General features: G+C 50.1%; 3 protein-coding genes across 7 annotated transcripts; 2 read left to right on the top strand and 1 right to left on the bottom strand.

Annotated features, from left to right (window-relative positions):
• The first annotated feature begins 289 nt into the window (after positions 1 to 289).
• ZNF513 (zinc finger protein 513) lies at positions 290 to 3,353 on the top strand. Its single transcript, XM_016210248.2, has 3 exons — positions 290 to 510; positions 1,456 to 2,043; positions 2,130 to 3,353. Exons 1-3 carry the CDS (start codon positions 300 to 302, stop codon positions 2,954 to 2,956), a joined length of 1,626 nt encoding a protein of 541 aa, XP_016065734.2. The 5' UTR covers positions 290 to 299; the 3' UTR covers positions 2,957 to 3,353.
• Positions 3,354 to 3,406: 53 nt separating this feature from the next.
• On the bottom strand, positions 3,407 to 9,041 carry SNX17 (sorting nexin 17). Its single transcript, XM_016209628.2, has 15 exons — positions 8,869 to 9,041; positions 8,351 to 8,425; positions 7,223 to 7,340; positions 6,644 to 6,708; positions 6,287 to 6,397; positions 6,093 to 6,183; positions 5,858 to 5,945; positions 5,543 to 5,612; positions 5,150 to 5,242; positions 4,858 to 5,061; positions 4,584 to 4,715; positions 4,348 to 4,425; positions 4,135 to 4,209; positions 4,008 to 4,049; positions 3,407 to 3,912 (listed from the first exon to the last, which is right to left on the bottom strand). Exons 1-15 carry the CDS (start codon positions 8,929 to 8,931, stop codon positions 3,799 to 3,801), a joined length of 1,419 nt encoding a protein of 472 aa, XP_016065114.1. The 5' UTR covers positions 8,932 to 9,041; the 3' UTR covers positions 3,407 to 3,798.
• A 255-nt stretch (positions 9,042 to 9,296) lies between these two features.
• Positions 9,297 to 13,661, top strand: EIF2B4 (eukaryotic translation initiation factor 2B subunit delta). 5 transcript variants are annotated; one of them, XM_016209602.2, is made up of 13 exons: positions 9,297 to 9,346; positions 9,717 to 9,760; positions 10,041 to 10,176; positions 10,376 to 10,582; positions 10,813 to 10,895; positions 11,096 to 11,187; positions 11,418 to 11,532; positions 11,696 to 11,772; positions 11,952 to 12,054; positions 12,322 to 12,449; positions 12,570 to 12,747; positions 13,120 to 13,300; positions 13,418 to 13,661. In XM_016209602.2, exons 1-13 carry the CDS (start codon positions 9,316 to 9,318, stop codon positions 13,615 to 13,617), a joined length of 1,575 nt encoding a protein of 524 aa, XP_016065088.1. In that variant the 5' UTR covers positions 9,297 to 9,315; the 3' UTR covers positions 13,618 to 13,661. The 5 variants fall into 5 exon arrangements, with proteins under 5 accessions (XP_016065088.1, XP_016065095.1, XP_016065079.1 ...); XM_016209609.2 differs by having other exon boundaries at positions 9,301 to 9,346; positions 10,379 to 10,582; XM_016209593.2 differs by lacking the exon at positions 9,297 to 9,346 and having other exon boundaries at positions 9,623 to 9,760; positions 10,379 to 10,582.
• Positions 13,662 to 16,202: the final 2,541 nt, after the last annotated feature.

Here is a 16,202-nt window from a genome sequence, read left to right as displayed (position 1 = left end):
AGGGGCGGGGCCGGGCGACCGCAGGCCAGAGGCGCGTCGGGCTGGAGCCGGTCACGATGCCCCGAAGGAAGCAAAGCCACCCACAGCCCGTGAAATGCGAGGGGGTCAAAGGTCAGGGGTCAGGGGCCGCGGTGGGGGGAGGAGCGGGGGTGGGGTCAGTGGAGTGGGTTCAGGTCGGGCTGGAGGGGGACTTCTGAGGGATGGGGTGGGCGCTTCCCACCCAGGTATTAAGGGAACCCGGGAGGGTCCACAAGTCTGGGCAGTACGGTCCACGAGGTCAGGTCCCCGGGGTGCGGATAATGGGCACAGGTCCTGAGGGAAAATCTACAAGCCCTCTCCTCTCCTCAGTGGATACGGAAGACTCCCTCGATGAAGGACCTGGGGCCCTAGTATTGGAGAGTGATTTGCTGTTAGGCCAGGATCTGGAGTTTGAGGAGGAAGAGGAAGAGGAAGAGGAGGAAGGTGACGGCAACAGCGACCAGCTCATGGGCTTCGAAAGAGACTCTGAAGGTGGGTTTGGGGGACTTGGTTAAGGATTAGTGATCGCTGGAACCCCAGCCCTTCAGGAGGTGGGTTAAGGTTTAGTGCCAGTGAGCAAAACACCGTTTCCTGCCTGTTTAGTTTAGATTTGAGCTAGATTTCTCCACTTGCCTAATCGTCTAAACAGCTCCATCACTTTGCTGAGGTGAAGTTCTGGGGCCTGATCCAAAGGTGGTATGAATAGGACAGTGGAAGTCACTGGTTAAAAGTAAATGTCCTTTTTATAACCTTGTCCCCACTCCATAGCCCATTCCTTATGTGAGTTTACTTCTGAGAGGACAGGGAAGCAACTTCTCATTTCACCCGCAGCTTAAACTCCTTTTGTACTGAGGTTTTCATCTTTACCTTCAAGTATCCTTCCACATTCTCTTCCCTGTAATCTTAGCAACACCCCATCCTAATTTGCTGCACTACCTACTCCGTGCCACTTAGGAAGGATGTTTTTGAAAGTCATTGAGGGAACCCATGTAAAATCATCCTTTAGGCTGAGAAGTAGCATTATACTTGGATTTTCTACTTCCCAGTTTTGTCTCATTCTTGAGAGTTTTTATTTTATAATCAGGTCCATATTTAAAAGGACCTTACTAATATAGAGCTTAGGAAAAGCTCTCAGGCCTCTACCTGGTATATTTTTACTTTCTTATCCTAAGAATCAGTTAATTACATTATTGATTCATTTCAGTCTTTGGTCCACTGTGAGCCCTTGATCTTTTTCCATTAAGTAGAACTATGCACAACTCTGTTTTCACTAGGCTAGTCCAGACACAACAGTAGACAATTCATATTTAATTTTTGGGATCACGAAAGGGAAGAGAAGGGTGGGGCCAAGCAAATAGGAAGACCACAAGTGAGAAAGGGTGTTTGGAATCTAGTCCTACGCAATATTGATGTCTCTTCTCATGTCTGTCTCACCAGGAGACTCTCTGGGGGCCAGGCCTGGGCTTCCCTACGGGCTGAGCGACGACGAGTCTGGGGGCGGCCGGGCACTAAGTGCCGAGAGTGAAGTTGAGGAGCCAGCCAGGGGTCCAGGGGAGGCCAGGGGTGAGAGGCCAGGCCCTGCCTGCCAGCTGTGTGGGGGGCCCACAGGTGAGGGGCCGTGTTGTGGGGCAGGAGGGCCGGGTGGGGGGGCCCCGCTGCCCCCACGGCTACTATACTCATGCCGCCTCTGCGCCTTCGTGTCCCACTACTCGAGCCACCTGAAGCGGCACATGCAGACACACAGCGGGGAGAAGCCGTTCCGCTGTGGCCGCTGCCCCTACGCCTCAGCCCAGCTCGTCAACCTGACACGACATACTCGCACCCACACTGGCGAGAAGCCCTACCGCTGTCCCCACTGCCCCTTTGCCTGCAGCAGCCTGGGCAACCTGAGGCGACATCAACGCACCCATGCAGGGCCCCCCACTCCTCCCTGCCCAACCTGTGGCTTCCGCTGCTGTGCTCCTCGTCCAACCCGGCCTCCCAGTCCCACAGAGCAGGAAGGAACTGTGCCCCGGCGACCTGAAGGTAAAACACTAAGGACCAAAGAACCTGGAACACAGGTGGGTGGCCTTAGGGATACTTGGATTCACCAGGTCTCATTGTCCCCACAGATGCTCTGCTGCTTCCAGATTTGAGCCTCCACATGCCGCCAGGTGGTGCCAGTTTCCTGCCGGATTGTGGGCAGCTGCGGGGTGAAGGGGAGGGCCTATGTGGGACTGGATCAGAACCACTGCCAGAGCTGCTGTTCCCTTGGACTTGCCGAAACTGTGGACAAGAGCTGGAGGAGGGGGAGGGTAGTCGGCTGGGAGCTGCCATGTGTGGGCGTTGTATGCGAGGAGAGGCTGGAGGAGGTGCTAGTGGGGGGCCCCAGGGCCCCAGTGACAAAGGCTTTGCCTGTAGCCTCTGCCCCTTTGCCACTCACTATCCCAACCACCTGGCCCGGCACATGAAGACACACAGTGGTGAAAAACCCTTCCGCTGTGCCCGCTGTCCCTATGCCTCTGCTCATCTGGATAACCTGAAGCGGCACCAGCGTGTTCACACGGGAGAGAAGCCCTACAAATGCCCCCTCTGCCCCTATGCCTGTGGCAACCTGGCCAACCTCAAGCGTCATGGTCGCATCCACTCTGGGGACAAACCTTTTCGGTGTAGCCTTTGCAACTACAGCTGCAACCAGAGCATGAACCTCAAACGTCACATGCTGCGGCACACAGGCGAGAAGCCCTTCCGTTGTGCCACCTGCGCCTACACCACGGGCCACTGGGACAACTACAAACGCCACCAGAAGGTGCATGGGCATGGCGGCACAGGAGGACCTGGTCTCTCTGCCTCTGAGGGCTGGGCGCCACCTCACAGCCCCACCTCTGTTTTGAGCTCTCGGGGTCCTACAACCCTGGGTACCACTGGTAGCCGGGCTCTCCATACAGACTCACCCTGAACTAGGTCCTTCACTCCCTGGGCTGTATGGATTAGCCCTGACTCTCCTGTATGTTTTATAGAGATGGACCAGAAGCCACCTTCTCCTTCCCCCGCTGGCCAGGGGCTCCAACAGACTAACCTAGGCACTATATGGACCAGCCCAAACCCCATGGGCGGGGGGGGGGCCCATATGGACCACGGGGCCTTGCCTTGACTGATGCACTTCATGAGCTCAGAGAAGGGCCCTGTATTCACCTCCACTGCTCCCAGGGGCAGTGGAGAAACTGGCTGGGGGACTGCCCAGCCTCCCACCTGTTTATTTAACTTATTTCAGTACTTTATAATAAAGGAAACACTAACAAAGCCATGTCTATGCTGAATTGGCAGTGGCAAGCACAGCTTAGCCTCACCCTTAGCACAGCAGTCCATGCTGTGATGGGAGAAGCAGGGGCAGAAAGGGAACAAGAGGTAGGCAGTAATCAGGCTGAGTTTAATGATGGGAAGTTGGGCCGGGCCAGACCATACATAGACCTCTGCCCATCCCCTTGGCCCATGGCCCTGAGGAGCCAAAAGCTGCTGGGGGGCGCTGTGGTTCCTCCCCAAGGCAGGTAACCATGGTCCCGTGGACTTTGTGCAAAATACTAAATGCTAATTTGGCATTGAAGGCCAGCTCTGAAAAGGGGATAATCCTTTGTGCAGCCAGCCCAAGGGGGAAGGGAAGGTAGGTTAGGAGGCCCCTGGCCAAGAAGAGAAAAGGGGGAAATAGGAAGGAAAAGACCCCATAGGCTTGGGGGATACAGGCACAGGGCAAGTTTTTGAACATTCCTCTGGGGTAGAGGGCAGACATCCTAGCACTGGAGATCACAGATCCTCATCTCCAATGCCCTCGAAGGCGAAATTGCCATGGACATCACTGGCACTGGCATCTGTGCTGGGACTGCCAATTCCCCGCAAGCTCACGGCACTCAGCTTGCTCTGTAACAAAGGCAGCGTTGGGTCAGACATAGGGCTTGAGGCTCCCTGAGATCCCCTACAAACACGTATTTCACCAACCCTTGTGGGAAACTCACTGAGAGTTTGACCATGGACTCCCGGCTGGCATCAGGTGACTCCTGGAGAAGAGGCAGAAGTGTCAGAGACTTCACTGGGGTACATGAGGAAAGCCTGGGGGCCAGGGTACTGACACTTAACACTTACAAGCAGCGGTGGGGATTTCACTGCTTGCTGGCTGTCTGAGCGTCTCAGGGTGCCCCCTACCCGTCGGCGCAGCATCTGGGGATGGAGATAAGGCACTGATAAGGGCAGGACCACTTCCTTTGGAATCCCCATCACTTCCCCTCCCTCACACCTGGTACAAAAGGCAAGGGAGAACACAGCCACTTAACTACCTGGTCCACACTTGCTACTTACCTTCCTGATACTGCCACCAGATTTCTTCACCATTAGTTCATCTACCATGGACTGCAAACAGATGCTCATCATGATGGCCTGAAGGCAAGAGGAGAGCTCAGCCTACAGTTCTCATCCTGAGCCCATAACCCCTAAGACAAGGGCTCCCACTCACATGGAGTCCTGGAAGCCCTAGACTTGGGTATCTAAAGAGAGGCGGCGCAATGGGGTCCAGAGGCCTGAGGGCGGGCTCACACCTGGGGGCTAGTGATGGTGACCCACTGGAGCCGGTCCTTGCTCATGAGGTATTCGAAAGCCAGTTCCAGGCGCACCTCACCCCGGCCCCGGCCCGGGCCCGGACTGCTTGTGCCTCCACTGGGCAATGGCACCTGGGAGAGAGAGGAATTAAGCTGAGTTCATTCTGACCAATCTGCCATGCTCTCTGACCCACTGCAGCCCAGCCCGTTTCTAAAGCTCAAGGTTTGCCAGGCCTCCCCCCCCCAAAGGCCTCTCCTTCCTATCCCAACTCACAGACGAGGTGACCCGCCAGCACCGCATGCGGGTAACCCGGAAGGAGCCTTCGCGGAGCTGCTGGCCAGGCAGGCGGAGCTGGAGGCTGAGCTCACTGTTGCCTGCGCTCACCACTACCGGACAGTCCTTCTCTGGGAAGTCGGCCACACAGGCATCAAAGCGCAAGTAGCCATAGTGCCGCAGCGTCTGAGCCAGCCGCAGGAACTGAAACCGGCACCACATGGGGTGGGTCAGGAGGAAGCAGGGCAGCCCAGAGAAAACAGCCCCTTGGAGGGAGGCAGGCAGAGCTCACCTCCTTCTTGGAGACCTTCTCTTGCAGAGATTTGAGCTGCCGGTGCTGCTCCTTGGTGACCAGAATCCACCCACGCTCAATATCTGATACTGTCTACAGTGGAGACAAGAGGTCAGGGGATTCATGGCTTCCAGTCAGAGGTACAAGAAAAAGTGTCCAGTTACCTCTATCCAGCCTGACCCCTGGCCCCACACTTGAATGACCTTTTTGCAGTAAGTCCTTGACCATAACCAGCTTATAAAGTAGGGAGAGCAGATATTGTGCCAGGTACCCTGATAATATTCTAGGAACTTCCCCATGAATTGGGAGAAAAGACATGAAAGTAGTTTTCTTGGCAGAGTGGGAGACCAGAGTCATTTTCAGGAGGAGGTTCTGAGGCAGCTCCAAGCTCACCTGAGCATAAAGCAGGTTCAGGCCAACTCGGTTCTCCATGACATCGTCATCATAGGCAGAGTCCCAATAACTGTGGGGCCAAGGGGTGGAAAGGGTTAATGGGGCTAAGCTGGGGTAAGGTAAGAGGTAGAATGGAAAATAGGGGCAAAACAGGAAAAATCTAGAACTATCAGGCTAATGGTGGTATAGTGGAAGAAAGCTTGGGAGGCCTAGTACAAACACCCAGTGTTGCCCCCTTGTCCAGATTATTCCCTCTCAATACATGGCCCAATAATTCAATTTAGCACCTCCTCCTCCTCCAAGCCCAGCCCTGACCTCTTTCTTAGCACAATCTTATACTCTTGACTCCGAAGACTGGTAACTGACACATAAGGCAGCTCGAACTCTTGCAACTTCCGTACAACTATGAGTTAAAACAAAAAAGGGAAAAATGTCACGAGACTCAAGGGGAGGGAAATCAAGAGGGAAGCCCTGAGGAAATGCCAGGGGGGAGAGGAGGCAAATTCACTACTAGAAGCACAGGGTAGCAGTAAAGTACAGAGAAACTCACAAGAAAAGGCTCCATCCTCTTTTTCTCGAACTAGAAAGAGACTAAAGTATCCAATCAAGTCATCTGGAAGGTCCAGCTTTGCAGCCACAGCCTGGGGGTCAAGAGGGAAGTACAGCTCATCATACTGGCTGGTTCCAATCACCCCCAAAACCTGGGACCCTGGGGAGTAGGGGAGTGCAGAATAAGCGCCTCACCTCTAAGACATCTTCAGTCTGATCTGAAGTTAGCACATTAACCAGAACTTTCTGCCCGTTGCTGAGCAGCACTTCCAAGGAGACCTCTTCTGTGGGGACCTGCTGTGTCTCCTGGGAATGGAAGGCACCACTTTGTTAACCCCTGCCCAAGTCTCTCTGTCTAGGTTCCTCTGGTATCTTTTATTCTCAGCTGCTTAATTACATTAATTACATGTTTTCTTGATTTCATTGGTATAGCAGAAGCCCCATTCCATAAAAAATGCTGCCAGGATGAATCCTCTGTAGCCACCTCATTAAAGTGATGTAGCCCTACAGGAAGGTCTTTCCCTTAAATCTTGGTTCTACCCAAAGCCTCACCTGTTGTGCTCGACGCAGGAAACTATTGAAGGTCTCACTGCTCCCAAGTAATGGGTCTTGCCGAACTGTGGGGGCAAGAGAATGATGTTCCAGTAACTTAAGACTCCTCCGTGGCTCCTCCCAGTTCTCTTCTTGGTAAGTCATCCCCTCCCTCCCAAGACCTCATTTCCTAAGCTGATGGTGGCCTGTCACATCCCAAGCTGGCCTTATCTCACTCACTGTTTGTATAAATTCGTCACCTGCCCCACCCTTGGCTGCCATCTAGTTGAGTCCAGTCTATAGAACTAGAGAAATAACAATGATGTCAATTAAAAGCACATCAGATACAAATTAAGCTCTCCCCACTGATCTAAATTGCTTTAAGACTATTTAGTGTTATATTAGTATTTCTCATATATGTTCGTGCCCAAGTTGCTTTGTTAGTATCTAGAGCATGCTACTTCCTCTTGCTTATAATTAAATACAGATCAAACAAGAGGCTTCCCATGTCTAGAACTCAGGACCTTTACAGAACCAGCTGTCTGGTCTCTCCCCATAGTCCTCAACACAGCCAGCCTAAAGTTCCCTCCAAGCACTCACCAGCTTGCATGTACTTCTCTAACTGCTCTCTCCTCTGTTCTACCTCAGCAGGTGTCAAAGAGAAAAGCTTCTTTGGGGGAAATGCAGGAAGCACATTGGCCCCATACTCCTTCCGAAGCTATTTAGAGAAAGAGATACAACCCTTCACATAAACATAGCAAACAAGAATAGACAATCCATGCTCACAATGTTGTTCTGGGCTTCCTTTCCCTTCCCTCAGTCCTTGCTTCCCAATCTGTCCTGCTCATCCATGTAACAATTCCTTGGGAAGAGGTAGCGTTCAAATAAAGCCGTTCCCCTGTCCTACATATAAGTTCTTTCCTATCTTACTGTGTACAAGTCAACCCCTTCACAGTACAAGGAGGCTTTATATGGGGCCAGGGCCTAGGGAACCCCTTGATTATCTAGAAAGACTGTGTTCACTGAATCCTCACAGGAAACAAAGGGTTTTAAAAGGAAACTTTATGTGCACAAATTGTTAAGTAATAGCTAAATATGTTCACAAAGCATCTTGGGACTCATAGAGACTTTACAGATCAACAAGTCCCATTTTTGTTGTAGAAACTGAAGTCCAAAGAAATTAAGTAAGTTGCTCAGGGTAGCACTAGTTAGTAGAACCAGAGGTCTGAACTGAGTTAAATAGAGTCCACAATCTGGTGAGAACAACAGAGGAACATTGCGTCACAGATACATAAAGATAGCTGGAACAGCTACTCACACTGAGATAAGCCACAGAACAGAAAGTAATCAGTTAATAGTTTGTATGAGCAGGGAGAAGAATTTCCAATTGCAGTTCAGATGACAGAAGGAATGTGCTTTGGCAGCTGAAGGGGGGGGGGGCGAGAGGTCATTTTTCATGCACTGGCCGAAACCTGAAGTAAGCCAGGGGTCAGAGAAGCAGGAAGGAGGATGTGAATATAGGGAGGAAAACAGAGGACAGACATTAAGCTTCTCAGGGAGTTCCCCAGAAATGTCAAACGATAAGGTAAAGTCTCAGGTCCTCGCTGTAGCAGTGATTCCAGAGGAACTACAGCCTACAGGAAAGCGATGAGGGGGGAAATGGAGACATTGACGCCCAGGTGTAGGGATGGGCTTGAAGCTGCCTCAAGGCAGGGGTGCTAGTCCCACCTGCTCGTGCAGTCCCAGAAGCTGACTGTAGCGCACCCGACAGTGCAGGACTCCATTCACGTGAATGTTATAGGCCTGAGGACACAAAAGCAGGCAAGCATTTTAGGGTCGCGATCCGGGCGACCCCCTTGAGAACCCTGGCCGGAAGTTGCCTGGCACAGCTCCACTTGAGTAACGCGCCGAGACCTTCCGAAGGTTTGTCAGTCTGTTTTCCCCAGGGCCAGGTCCCAAAGCAGAAGGACCAGTCCTGGGGAAATTCGAGCGCTCGTGTCGCAGTCTCCATCCCCAAGAGGCCAGTGACGCCCACCAGAGTAGCCGCTGCAGAACAAAGGACCTACAGGAGCGGGGGCGACCTCTGGACGAATCTGAGACGTGACATAAACTCCCAGCAAGGCCGTCGGGAGTCGGCGGCCTGGGAATAGACCCGAAGGTTGGCGGCCAGGCGTCGGAGGCCGCTCGAAGAGGTCTCTGGCCCGTTATCCCCGCCCCTGCCCGGCCCGGCTCCAGCGGCTCCTCACCACGTAGGCGGAGCCACCGCTGTCCCCGCTGCGGGACTCGGTTTCAGGAATGGAAAAGTGCATGTTCCCTGCACCAGGGCCCGGCCAGGCACCGGACCGTGAGGGCCGCAGCGGCTTTGCACGCTCGCCTCCGCTGCTCAGCGCGTCCCCGCAGCTTCACTCGCCATTTTGGGGGCGGGGGTCTGAGATCGGATGTGGGTAGGGCGGTGGGACGTTCGCTCCTGGGCGCCGCGCCTGGCATGCTGGGAACTGTAGTCTGCAGGGCAGGAGAGACGGCCGGAACTGGAAGACCCAAGTCGAGATGGCCCTCATCGCCACCCGTAGGCCGGGTGGCGCGCCAGTGTACGTCGGAGATTGTAGTCGGCTTGGGGCTGGGCGCCGCGGGTGTCGGCTGAGAGGCGCTGTAGTCCCTGTGACCGCGGGGGGCGGAGCCTAGGACCCAGGGCGATGGCTGCCGTGGCTGTGGCTGTTCGCAAGGGTGAGTCAAGGGCCGGGGCACACAAATAGGTACGCGAGCCGACTGGCTCCAGACCGCTACCGCTGGGTCTTGAGGCTCCCTGGGCACTGTTGTTCAGTTCGGGCGACGCTGGTCTGCCCTGCCTCGGCGCAGCCGGAGCCGCGGACCGGCTGGTTCCCGTGAGAAGCGTGGGTACCTCTCCTTCCTCCCTCCCCCGCCTACCCTTTGATCCTGCCGCGCTCTGCGTCCCCACGCGAATCCTTGGCTCGCCTCCCGCCTGCCGGCGGAGCCTTGGACATGCCGACCCGTCAGCCAGCTGCTCCCTGTACGAGTCCCCTCAAATCCTCTCGGAGCCTCTCTGGGTCACTTTGTGCTCTGTTTTCTGATGCAGACTCGGGATCTGGGATGAAGGCGGAGCTTTCTCCTCGGCCTGGGGTAAGTGAGGGTGCCCTCTCAAGCCTCCTGTCAAGCGCTACTCAAAAGGCTGTGTCAGCTTCATTCCGCCCCAACTTCACGTCATTTCTCAGTAAAGCCAGATTTTAGAGTTCTTATCACCCTAACGGGATGTGACTCTGATCCTGGAATAGAAGCTTTGATCCCTGTGGGGTGAGAGGGAGGTTCAGGGACTTTACCTTCTGGGTATCTTGTGAGCGTCCGGTAGTGTTTATTTACCTTTGGAAATGTTGGGGAAAGAGCAGTATTGTCTGTGTCTTAGGTAGCAGGGAGGGAGATGACCCAAGAAGAGAAGCTGCAGCTTCGGAAGGAAAAGAAACAGCAGAAGAAGAAGCGGAAGGAGGAAAAAGGGGCAGAACCAGAAACTGGTTCTGCTGTATCTGCAACCCAATGTCAAGGTGCGGGGGCTTTTTAAAAAGGGCTGGGTGTGGAGCTGGTAGAGGGATGTGTGGCAGAGAAGAGGGGGAGACAGGACAGAGTGGGTTTGAGCAAATGAAGATGGGAGAAGGTTAGATAGACAGGGAGAGAAGGTTTTTTGGTAATAAAGCATAGATATCACCTGCCTGGGGCTTGGGCATCTCTTCCTTCGATCTTTAGTAGGTCCAACCAAAGAACTGCCAGGACCCGGCAGTCAGTTGGGCACTGGTGGGGAGAAAGTTCCAGCTGGTCGGAGTAAAGCTGAACTTCGTGCTGAACGGAGAGCCAAGCAGGAGGCTGAGCGGGCCCTGAAACAGGCAAGAAAGGGTGAACAAGGAGGACCACCTCCTCAGTCCTGCCCCAGCACAGCTGGAGAAACCCCCTCAGGTATTTTCTTTCACTTTAAGACCTCTGTTTGTTTCTGATTCTTGTGTGAGCCTAGGCTTCCAGAGTTCAGAATTCTCCCGTCAACCTCATCCTGCCCCTATTTCTTCTTCTACTCTTTCCCCCGCTTTTTTACCTTTTCTGTCCAGTTTTTCTTGATGTCTCTTATGCCCTAAAAGCAAATTTCTCAATGTCACCTACAGAGTCTTAAAAACATGATCATTATTTTTTAGGAGTGAAACGAATCCCTGAGCACACTCAGGTTGATGATCCCACACTTCTGAGAAGGCTTGTTAAAAAACCAGAGCGACAACAGGTAGGAAGTGGGTTTAGAGCATGGCCAGGAAGATCCTAGGGAGATGAGATAGAGGGAGGAAAGGTGCTTAGGGCAAAAATGAGACCCTGGAGAAGGATGGGTATTTGGGACAAAGTAGTTTCACTTTTTACTTCTTTTCCAGCTTCATCTCATAAGTTTTAAACTCTAGGCCATTGATTCTATTCCCCTATTTTGTCAAGGTTCCTACACGAAAAGATTATGGATCCAAAGTCAGTCTCTTCTCCCACCTACCCCAGTACAGCAGACAAAACTCTCTGACCCAGAATATGAGGTAGGATCTTCTGCTGTAACTTTTTAAGTCTGAGGAGTTTTGGTAATTATGTATTGAAAGTGACTGGAAATTTGAGATTGGATCTGTGGGGAGAAGCATGAACACAAGGCAGAACTCTAATGGAAATGGGGGTGTTTGTGCTAGTGAAGGAAGTTCCTTTTCATTAGGGGCAGGTGGGCAGTAAGTGCTCAAGCTCCCTTGCAAAGTGTGTGACACCGCCATCCTATCAGCATTCCATCCTCTGTGATCCACCCAGCCATGGTGCGACTCGGCCTGCAGTACTCCCAGGGCCTGGTCAGTGGCTCCAATGCCCGGTGTATTGCCCTGCTTCGTGCCTTGCAGCAGGTACGCCCCGTCCTTTTCCCTCTTAGGACCCAGCCCCACCTTCCCCAACACTACCCCAGCTTCTCTTGCCCTCAGAACCCTTTCTTCAGTGAAGCTTACCCTATCCCCCTTTCAGAGACCTTTATTAGGGAGCATTTTGTTGATCACTTTGTGTACATGACAGGTAATTCAGGATTACACGACACCACCCAATGAGGAACTCTCAAGGGATCTAGTGAATAAGCTAAAGCCCTACTTCAGGTAAGGACAACCACTACAAGCTACTCCCAGCTCACCTAGTCGTTTTCCTGGACCTTTTCTCTTGCTCTGCCTTTTTTCCATCTTTCTGTTCTCTGTGTTCTTTTAAAGGTGTTTTTTTTAAACGTGAAAGCTTTGTAAATTGTGAAGAGTCATACAAATATAAGGCGTTCTTGTTTTAGCTTCCTGACTCAGTGCCGTCCCCTGTCAGCAAGCATGCACAACGCTATCAAGTTCCTTAACAAGGAGATCACGGGTGTGAGCAGTTCCAAGCGGGAAGAGGAGGTGATGAGTATGAGAAATGAGCAAGGCATGCACCTGGGGGTAGAGTGGAGAAACACTCAGGACTCCTAGGAGGGACAGTGTGACCATTCTGCCCTGGTCAGGGGTTGAGGAAGTGGTTGGGCTCTCTGACTTGTGCCACCTTTGGCTCCCCTTTAGACAACCTTGTCCTCCTTGAGCCTATCGTTATACACATATTCAAGCATCTGGCATGATCATCAGGAAGAAATGTGTCCATTTCTTGTTCCCTAAGCATCTTACTCCATTTAGGCCAAATCAGAACTTCAAGCAGCCATTGATCGGTATGTGCAAGAGAAGATTGTGCTTGCAGCTCAGGCAATTTCACGCTTTGCTTATAAGAAGATCAGTAATGGAGATGTGATCCTGGTATATGGATGGTATGGTCCAGATGCTATGACTGAGAAAATTGGGGGGATGCTACCCTTTCTGCCCTTTAGGAATGAGCTGGCCATCAGCTAGTAACGTTGTAACTGAATCATCCTCTCCATTCACACCAGCTCTTCTCTGGTTTCACGAATTCTTCAGGAGGCTTGGGCTAAGGACCGTCGATTTCGGGTGGTAGTGGTGGACAGCCGGCCTCGGCTAGAGGGAAAGCACATGCTCCGCTCTCTGGTCCGTACTGGGGTCCCTGCCTCCTACCTGCTGATTCCTGCAGCCTCCTATGTACTCCCAGAGGTGAGGGCAGAGAAAAAGGACTCCAAAGTTGGAGTAAAAGGGTTTAGTAGTATAGACTACCTTCCAAGGGACAATTATTTAGAAATATTAGAATTGTATAGTCCTGCTTATATTTAATGGGAAAAATACCTATAGCATGTTAAGGAACGTTATATTAAACTAGCAACCACCAAGAGGGAACAGGACAAAAGTAACTTCAGAGTTTAGTTTTCCTGTGGGAGATGGCAGTGAGTCATTGGTTAGGTGTTTTCCAAGAGCCATCATTAAGATTTGATAGTCATTGTCTTAATATTGTTGTCCTGGGCAGGACTGGGGAACCTTATTCTACATTGATCACAGATGATATTTCCCCACCTCTCCTCTCCAAAACAGGTTTCTAAGGTGCTATTGGGAGCTCATGCACTCTTGGCCAATGGATCTGTGATGTCACGGGTAGGGACAGCACAGCTGGCCCTGGTGGCACGAGCCCATAATGTGCCCGTCCTGGTCTGCTGTGAAACATACAAATTCTGTGAGCGTGTACAAACCGATGCCTTTGTTTCTAATGAGCTAGGTAAGGAGGCCCAAGAGGGCAGAAGAGAAGGTTCCAGGGATTGAGATTTGGGAGAGGGGAGGTTGAACTACAACTTGTTTTCTAAAAGGACATAAATGGGTACATCTCCTATTGCAGATGACCCCGATGATCTGCTGTGTGAGCGAGAAGAACATGTGGCCCTGGCTAACTGGCAGAACCACCTGTCCCTACGGTTGTTGAATCTGGTCTATGATGTGACTCCCCCAGAGCTCGTGGATCTGGTGATCACAGAGCTGGGGATGATCCCTTGCAGTTCTGTACCTGTTGTCCTACGAGTCAAAAGTAGTGACCAGTGAGGGAACAGAAGGTCAATAAAGGACATACTCCCTACACTCAGCAACTCTGCTGCCTTTTGTCTCTTTTAGCATCGCCACCAGTTAGGAGTCTAGACTCCCCAACCCCTCTTAGCACCTGCTACCAACATCAGACCTTTATGGAGACCACCTCAGGTGACTAGCTCCATGTCTGTGTAAGGGCCAAAGTGAAGGTCAGTAAGGGGACCAAACACTATCCAAGTCTTAAGTCTTTTATGAAGCATCTAAATGCCAGACACTGAGCTAGATATGAGGAGGAATATAAGGACAGGTAACATCTCACCTAGTCCTTGCAGGATAAGAAGTTTCTCAGTTGGAAAGAATGGGAAAGAGAAAATAGCTTGGACACAAAGACAGACTAGACCTTAAAAATGACTGGCTAATTCCAGTGTCCAGTAGTGTGGTGAGGCTAGAACTGAGAATGAGTGATAAAGCTGCAATGGTTGGGTTGGGGCCAGATTGTGAGAGTCTGATCATTGTGGTTAGCTTTAAAAAAACAGTTATCCATTTTTTGTATGTATGTGCGTTTTATTGAAAAATTTCAAGCAGCACAGAAGCAGAGTGAACTATACAAAGAATCCCCATCAGCAGAAGCAATAATTATCTAGATTTGCCACATTTGCTTTCTTTTTTCCCCTTACTGAAGTTACTTAGAGCAAATCCCAGACATTATATCATTTCACTCCTACAAACTGCAGTCTCTAAAAACTATGGAAGTTTACCATATTATTACACTTAAATTCTTTCCTTTGTTGTCCAATCCATAATCAAATTTCTATTATCTCAAAATGGCTTTTTACAGTTGGTTCCTTTGAATTGGGGTCCAAACAAATCCACACATCATATTTGGTTATTGTGTTAAGTTTCTGGAAGCAGTCTTCCCCACCCCTCTTATTTTCTCTTGACATTGACTTGTTCCATAAACCAGGTTGACTGCTTCATACTGCCTCACATCAGGAGGCAAATAAATGGTTGCTTGTTCTATTTTCAGTGATGAGTGGGTCCTGGCATTTTGAAATTTCCCATCCATTAATGATTGTTGCTTGAATTATGTTACCAGGGGATGGGAAATGGTGACACCCCCCCCCCCCCAATTCTCCCATTCTTTCCACATTACTAGCTGATAATCTATAAAGAATTCCCTCTCATCAGCTTATTTTTTTCATTAGTTATTATGAATTACAGTTCCTACTGGAAAGGCAGGCTAAATGCTTACCTCTTATGTGCCAGTTTTCAGGAACCGATTACTAGTTACTTCCAGTGGTGTACAATGACTAACTGATTTTGTAGCTTTTTAGCTCTTCTTTAAAAAAGATCATTATGAACTTTTTTTTTTTATTTTTTATTGAGCATCCCACTGAATCATCAAAGTTAAGCAGAAGTTCAACAGGGTCAGCTAGGTGCTTTTTAAAAATTTTTTAATTGATTTCAGAGAGGAGAGGGGGAGAGAGAGAGAAACAATGATGAGAGAGTCATTGACCCACTGCTTCTTGCACATACCCTACTGGGGATCCAGCCCACAACCCCAGGCATGTGCCTTGATGGTGACAGGGCTGCTAGGTGCTTTAGAAAGATAACTAGCAGAGATTAGAAGCAGACACACAGATCAGTTAAGACTGCCTGTCAATCAAAATTACAAATGCACCTAAATTTTGGTTCAGTAATTCTACTTCTGGGAATTTGTTATCCATATACTCATTTGAAGTAACTTAAGATACAAGGTTATTTATAGCAGCACTTTATAATTTCAAGAGACTGAAAACCACCTAAATACCCATTAGTATTAATAAGGAACTAATTGAATTTTACTACATTCATATAATTAAATACTAAGCAATCATAACAAAAAATGAAATTTTTATGTATGGAAATGGAACAATTTCCAAGGTAGACTCAGTTAAAAGCAGCAAAGTGTGTGTAGTTGCTGTTTGAATTGAATAGGGGAAAGATATATGTATTTACATATGTATATAACTACATAAATATCTTGGACTTGTAACAAGAAACTGATTGCCTGTGTGGATGTGGTCTGGGAAGCTGGAGACAGAGGTGGGATTATTCACTTTATTCACCTTTTCTAGCTTGAATTTTGAGCCATGTGAATATCTTATTACGAAAACAAATATATTAATATAAAAAGATTTTGCAATTGTTCAGTCAAAGATAGCCTAATCTGAGGCAACAGGAATGAAGAGACCGATCTGTTCACTACAAAAGCATTTAAGATCTGATGTATTGGGGAACCAATCCTCAACTGCACAAACTTTGCGCTCACAAAGGAGTTGGTCCTAAGCCACAGAGGGGGTGGGTGAGAGACCCTTTATTCCAGTTTACAAAAACCTTAGCTCCTCCCATTCTTAAATGTTTTGGTAAGCAAGGGAGTTTAATGAAATTGGGAAGAGAAAGGTTTTACCACACCCCTCCCACGTATTTATAACATCCTAAACTCTCCTATTCGGTTTGTGGAGACGCGTGAAATTTATAAGACTTCTTTAAGTGTTTCAGGAAAGGCAGAATTTATTACATTCTTTCTTCACCGCATCCCACCTCCCAGTGAGGGAGTGGAG

Source organism: Miniopterus natalensis, chromosome 13 (assembly GCF_054644295.1).
Source record: "Miniopterus natalensis isolate mMinNat1 chromosome 13, mMinNat1.hap1, whole genome shotgun sequence".
NCBI lineage: Eukaryota > Metazoa > Chordata > Mammalia > Chiroptera > Miniopteridae > Miniopterus > Miniopterus natalensis.
Note: the sequence above shows the minus strand (reverse complement) of the source record. Positions and strands in the feature narration are given on the sequence as shown.

What these genes read in the sequence shown, in the direction of transcription:
- SNX17 (XM_016209628.2), bottom strand. Translation starts at nt 8,931, where the DNA reads ATGCACTTTTCCATTCCTGAAACCGAGTCCCGCAGCGGGGACAGCGGT. An exon ending in TTCTGGGACTGCACGAGCAG is followed by an intron (nt 7,341 to 8,350) that starts GTGGGACTAGCA and finishes TTCTCTAAATAG; the next exon opens with CTTCGGAAGGAGTATGGGGC. An exon ending in TGAAATCCCCACCGCTGCTT is followed by an intron (nt 4,050 to 4,134) that starts GTAAGTGTTAAG and finishes CCTCTTCTCCAG; the next exon opens with GAGTCACCTGATGCCAGCCG.
- EIF2B4 (XM_016209584.2), top strand. Translation starts at nt 9,623, where the DNA reads ATGCCGACCCGTCAGCCAGCTGCTCCCTGTACGAGTCCCCTCAAATCC. An exon ending in AGCTGGAGAAACCCCCTCAG is followed by an intron (nt 10,583 to 10,812) that starts GTATTTTCTTTC and finishes ATTATTTTTTAG; the next exon opens with GAGTGAAACGAATCCCTGAG. An exon ending in GTGATCCTGGTATATGGATG is followed by an intron (nt 12,450 to 12,569) that starts GTATGGTCCAGA and finishes CATTCACACCAG; the next exon opens with CTCTTCTCTGGTTTCACGAA.
- ZNF513 (XM_016210248.2), top strand. Translation starts at nt 300, where the DNA reads ATGGGCACAGGTCCTGAGGGAAAATCTACAAGCCCTCTCCTCTCCTCA. An exon ending in CTTCGAAAGAGACTCTGAAG is followed by an intron (nt 511 to 1,455) that starts GTGGGTTTGGGG and finishes CTGTCTCACCAG; the next exon opens with GAGACTCTCTGGGGGCCAGG. An exon ending in TGTGCCCCGGCGACCTGAAG is followed by an intron (nt 2,044 to 2,129) that starts GTAAAACACTAA and finishes TTGTCCCCACAG; the next exon opens with ATGCTCTGCTGCTTCCAGAT.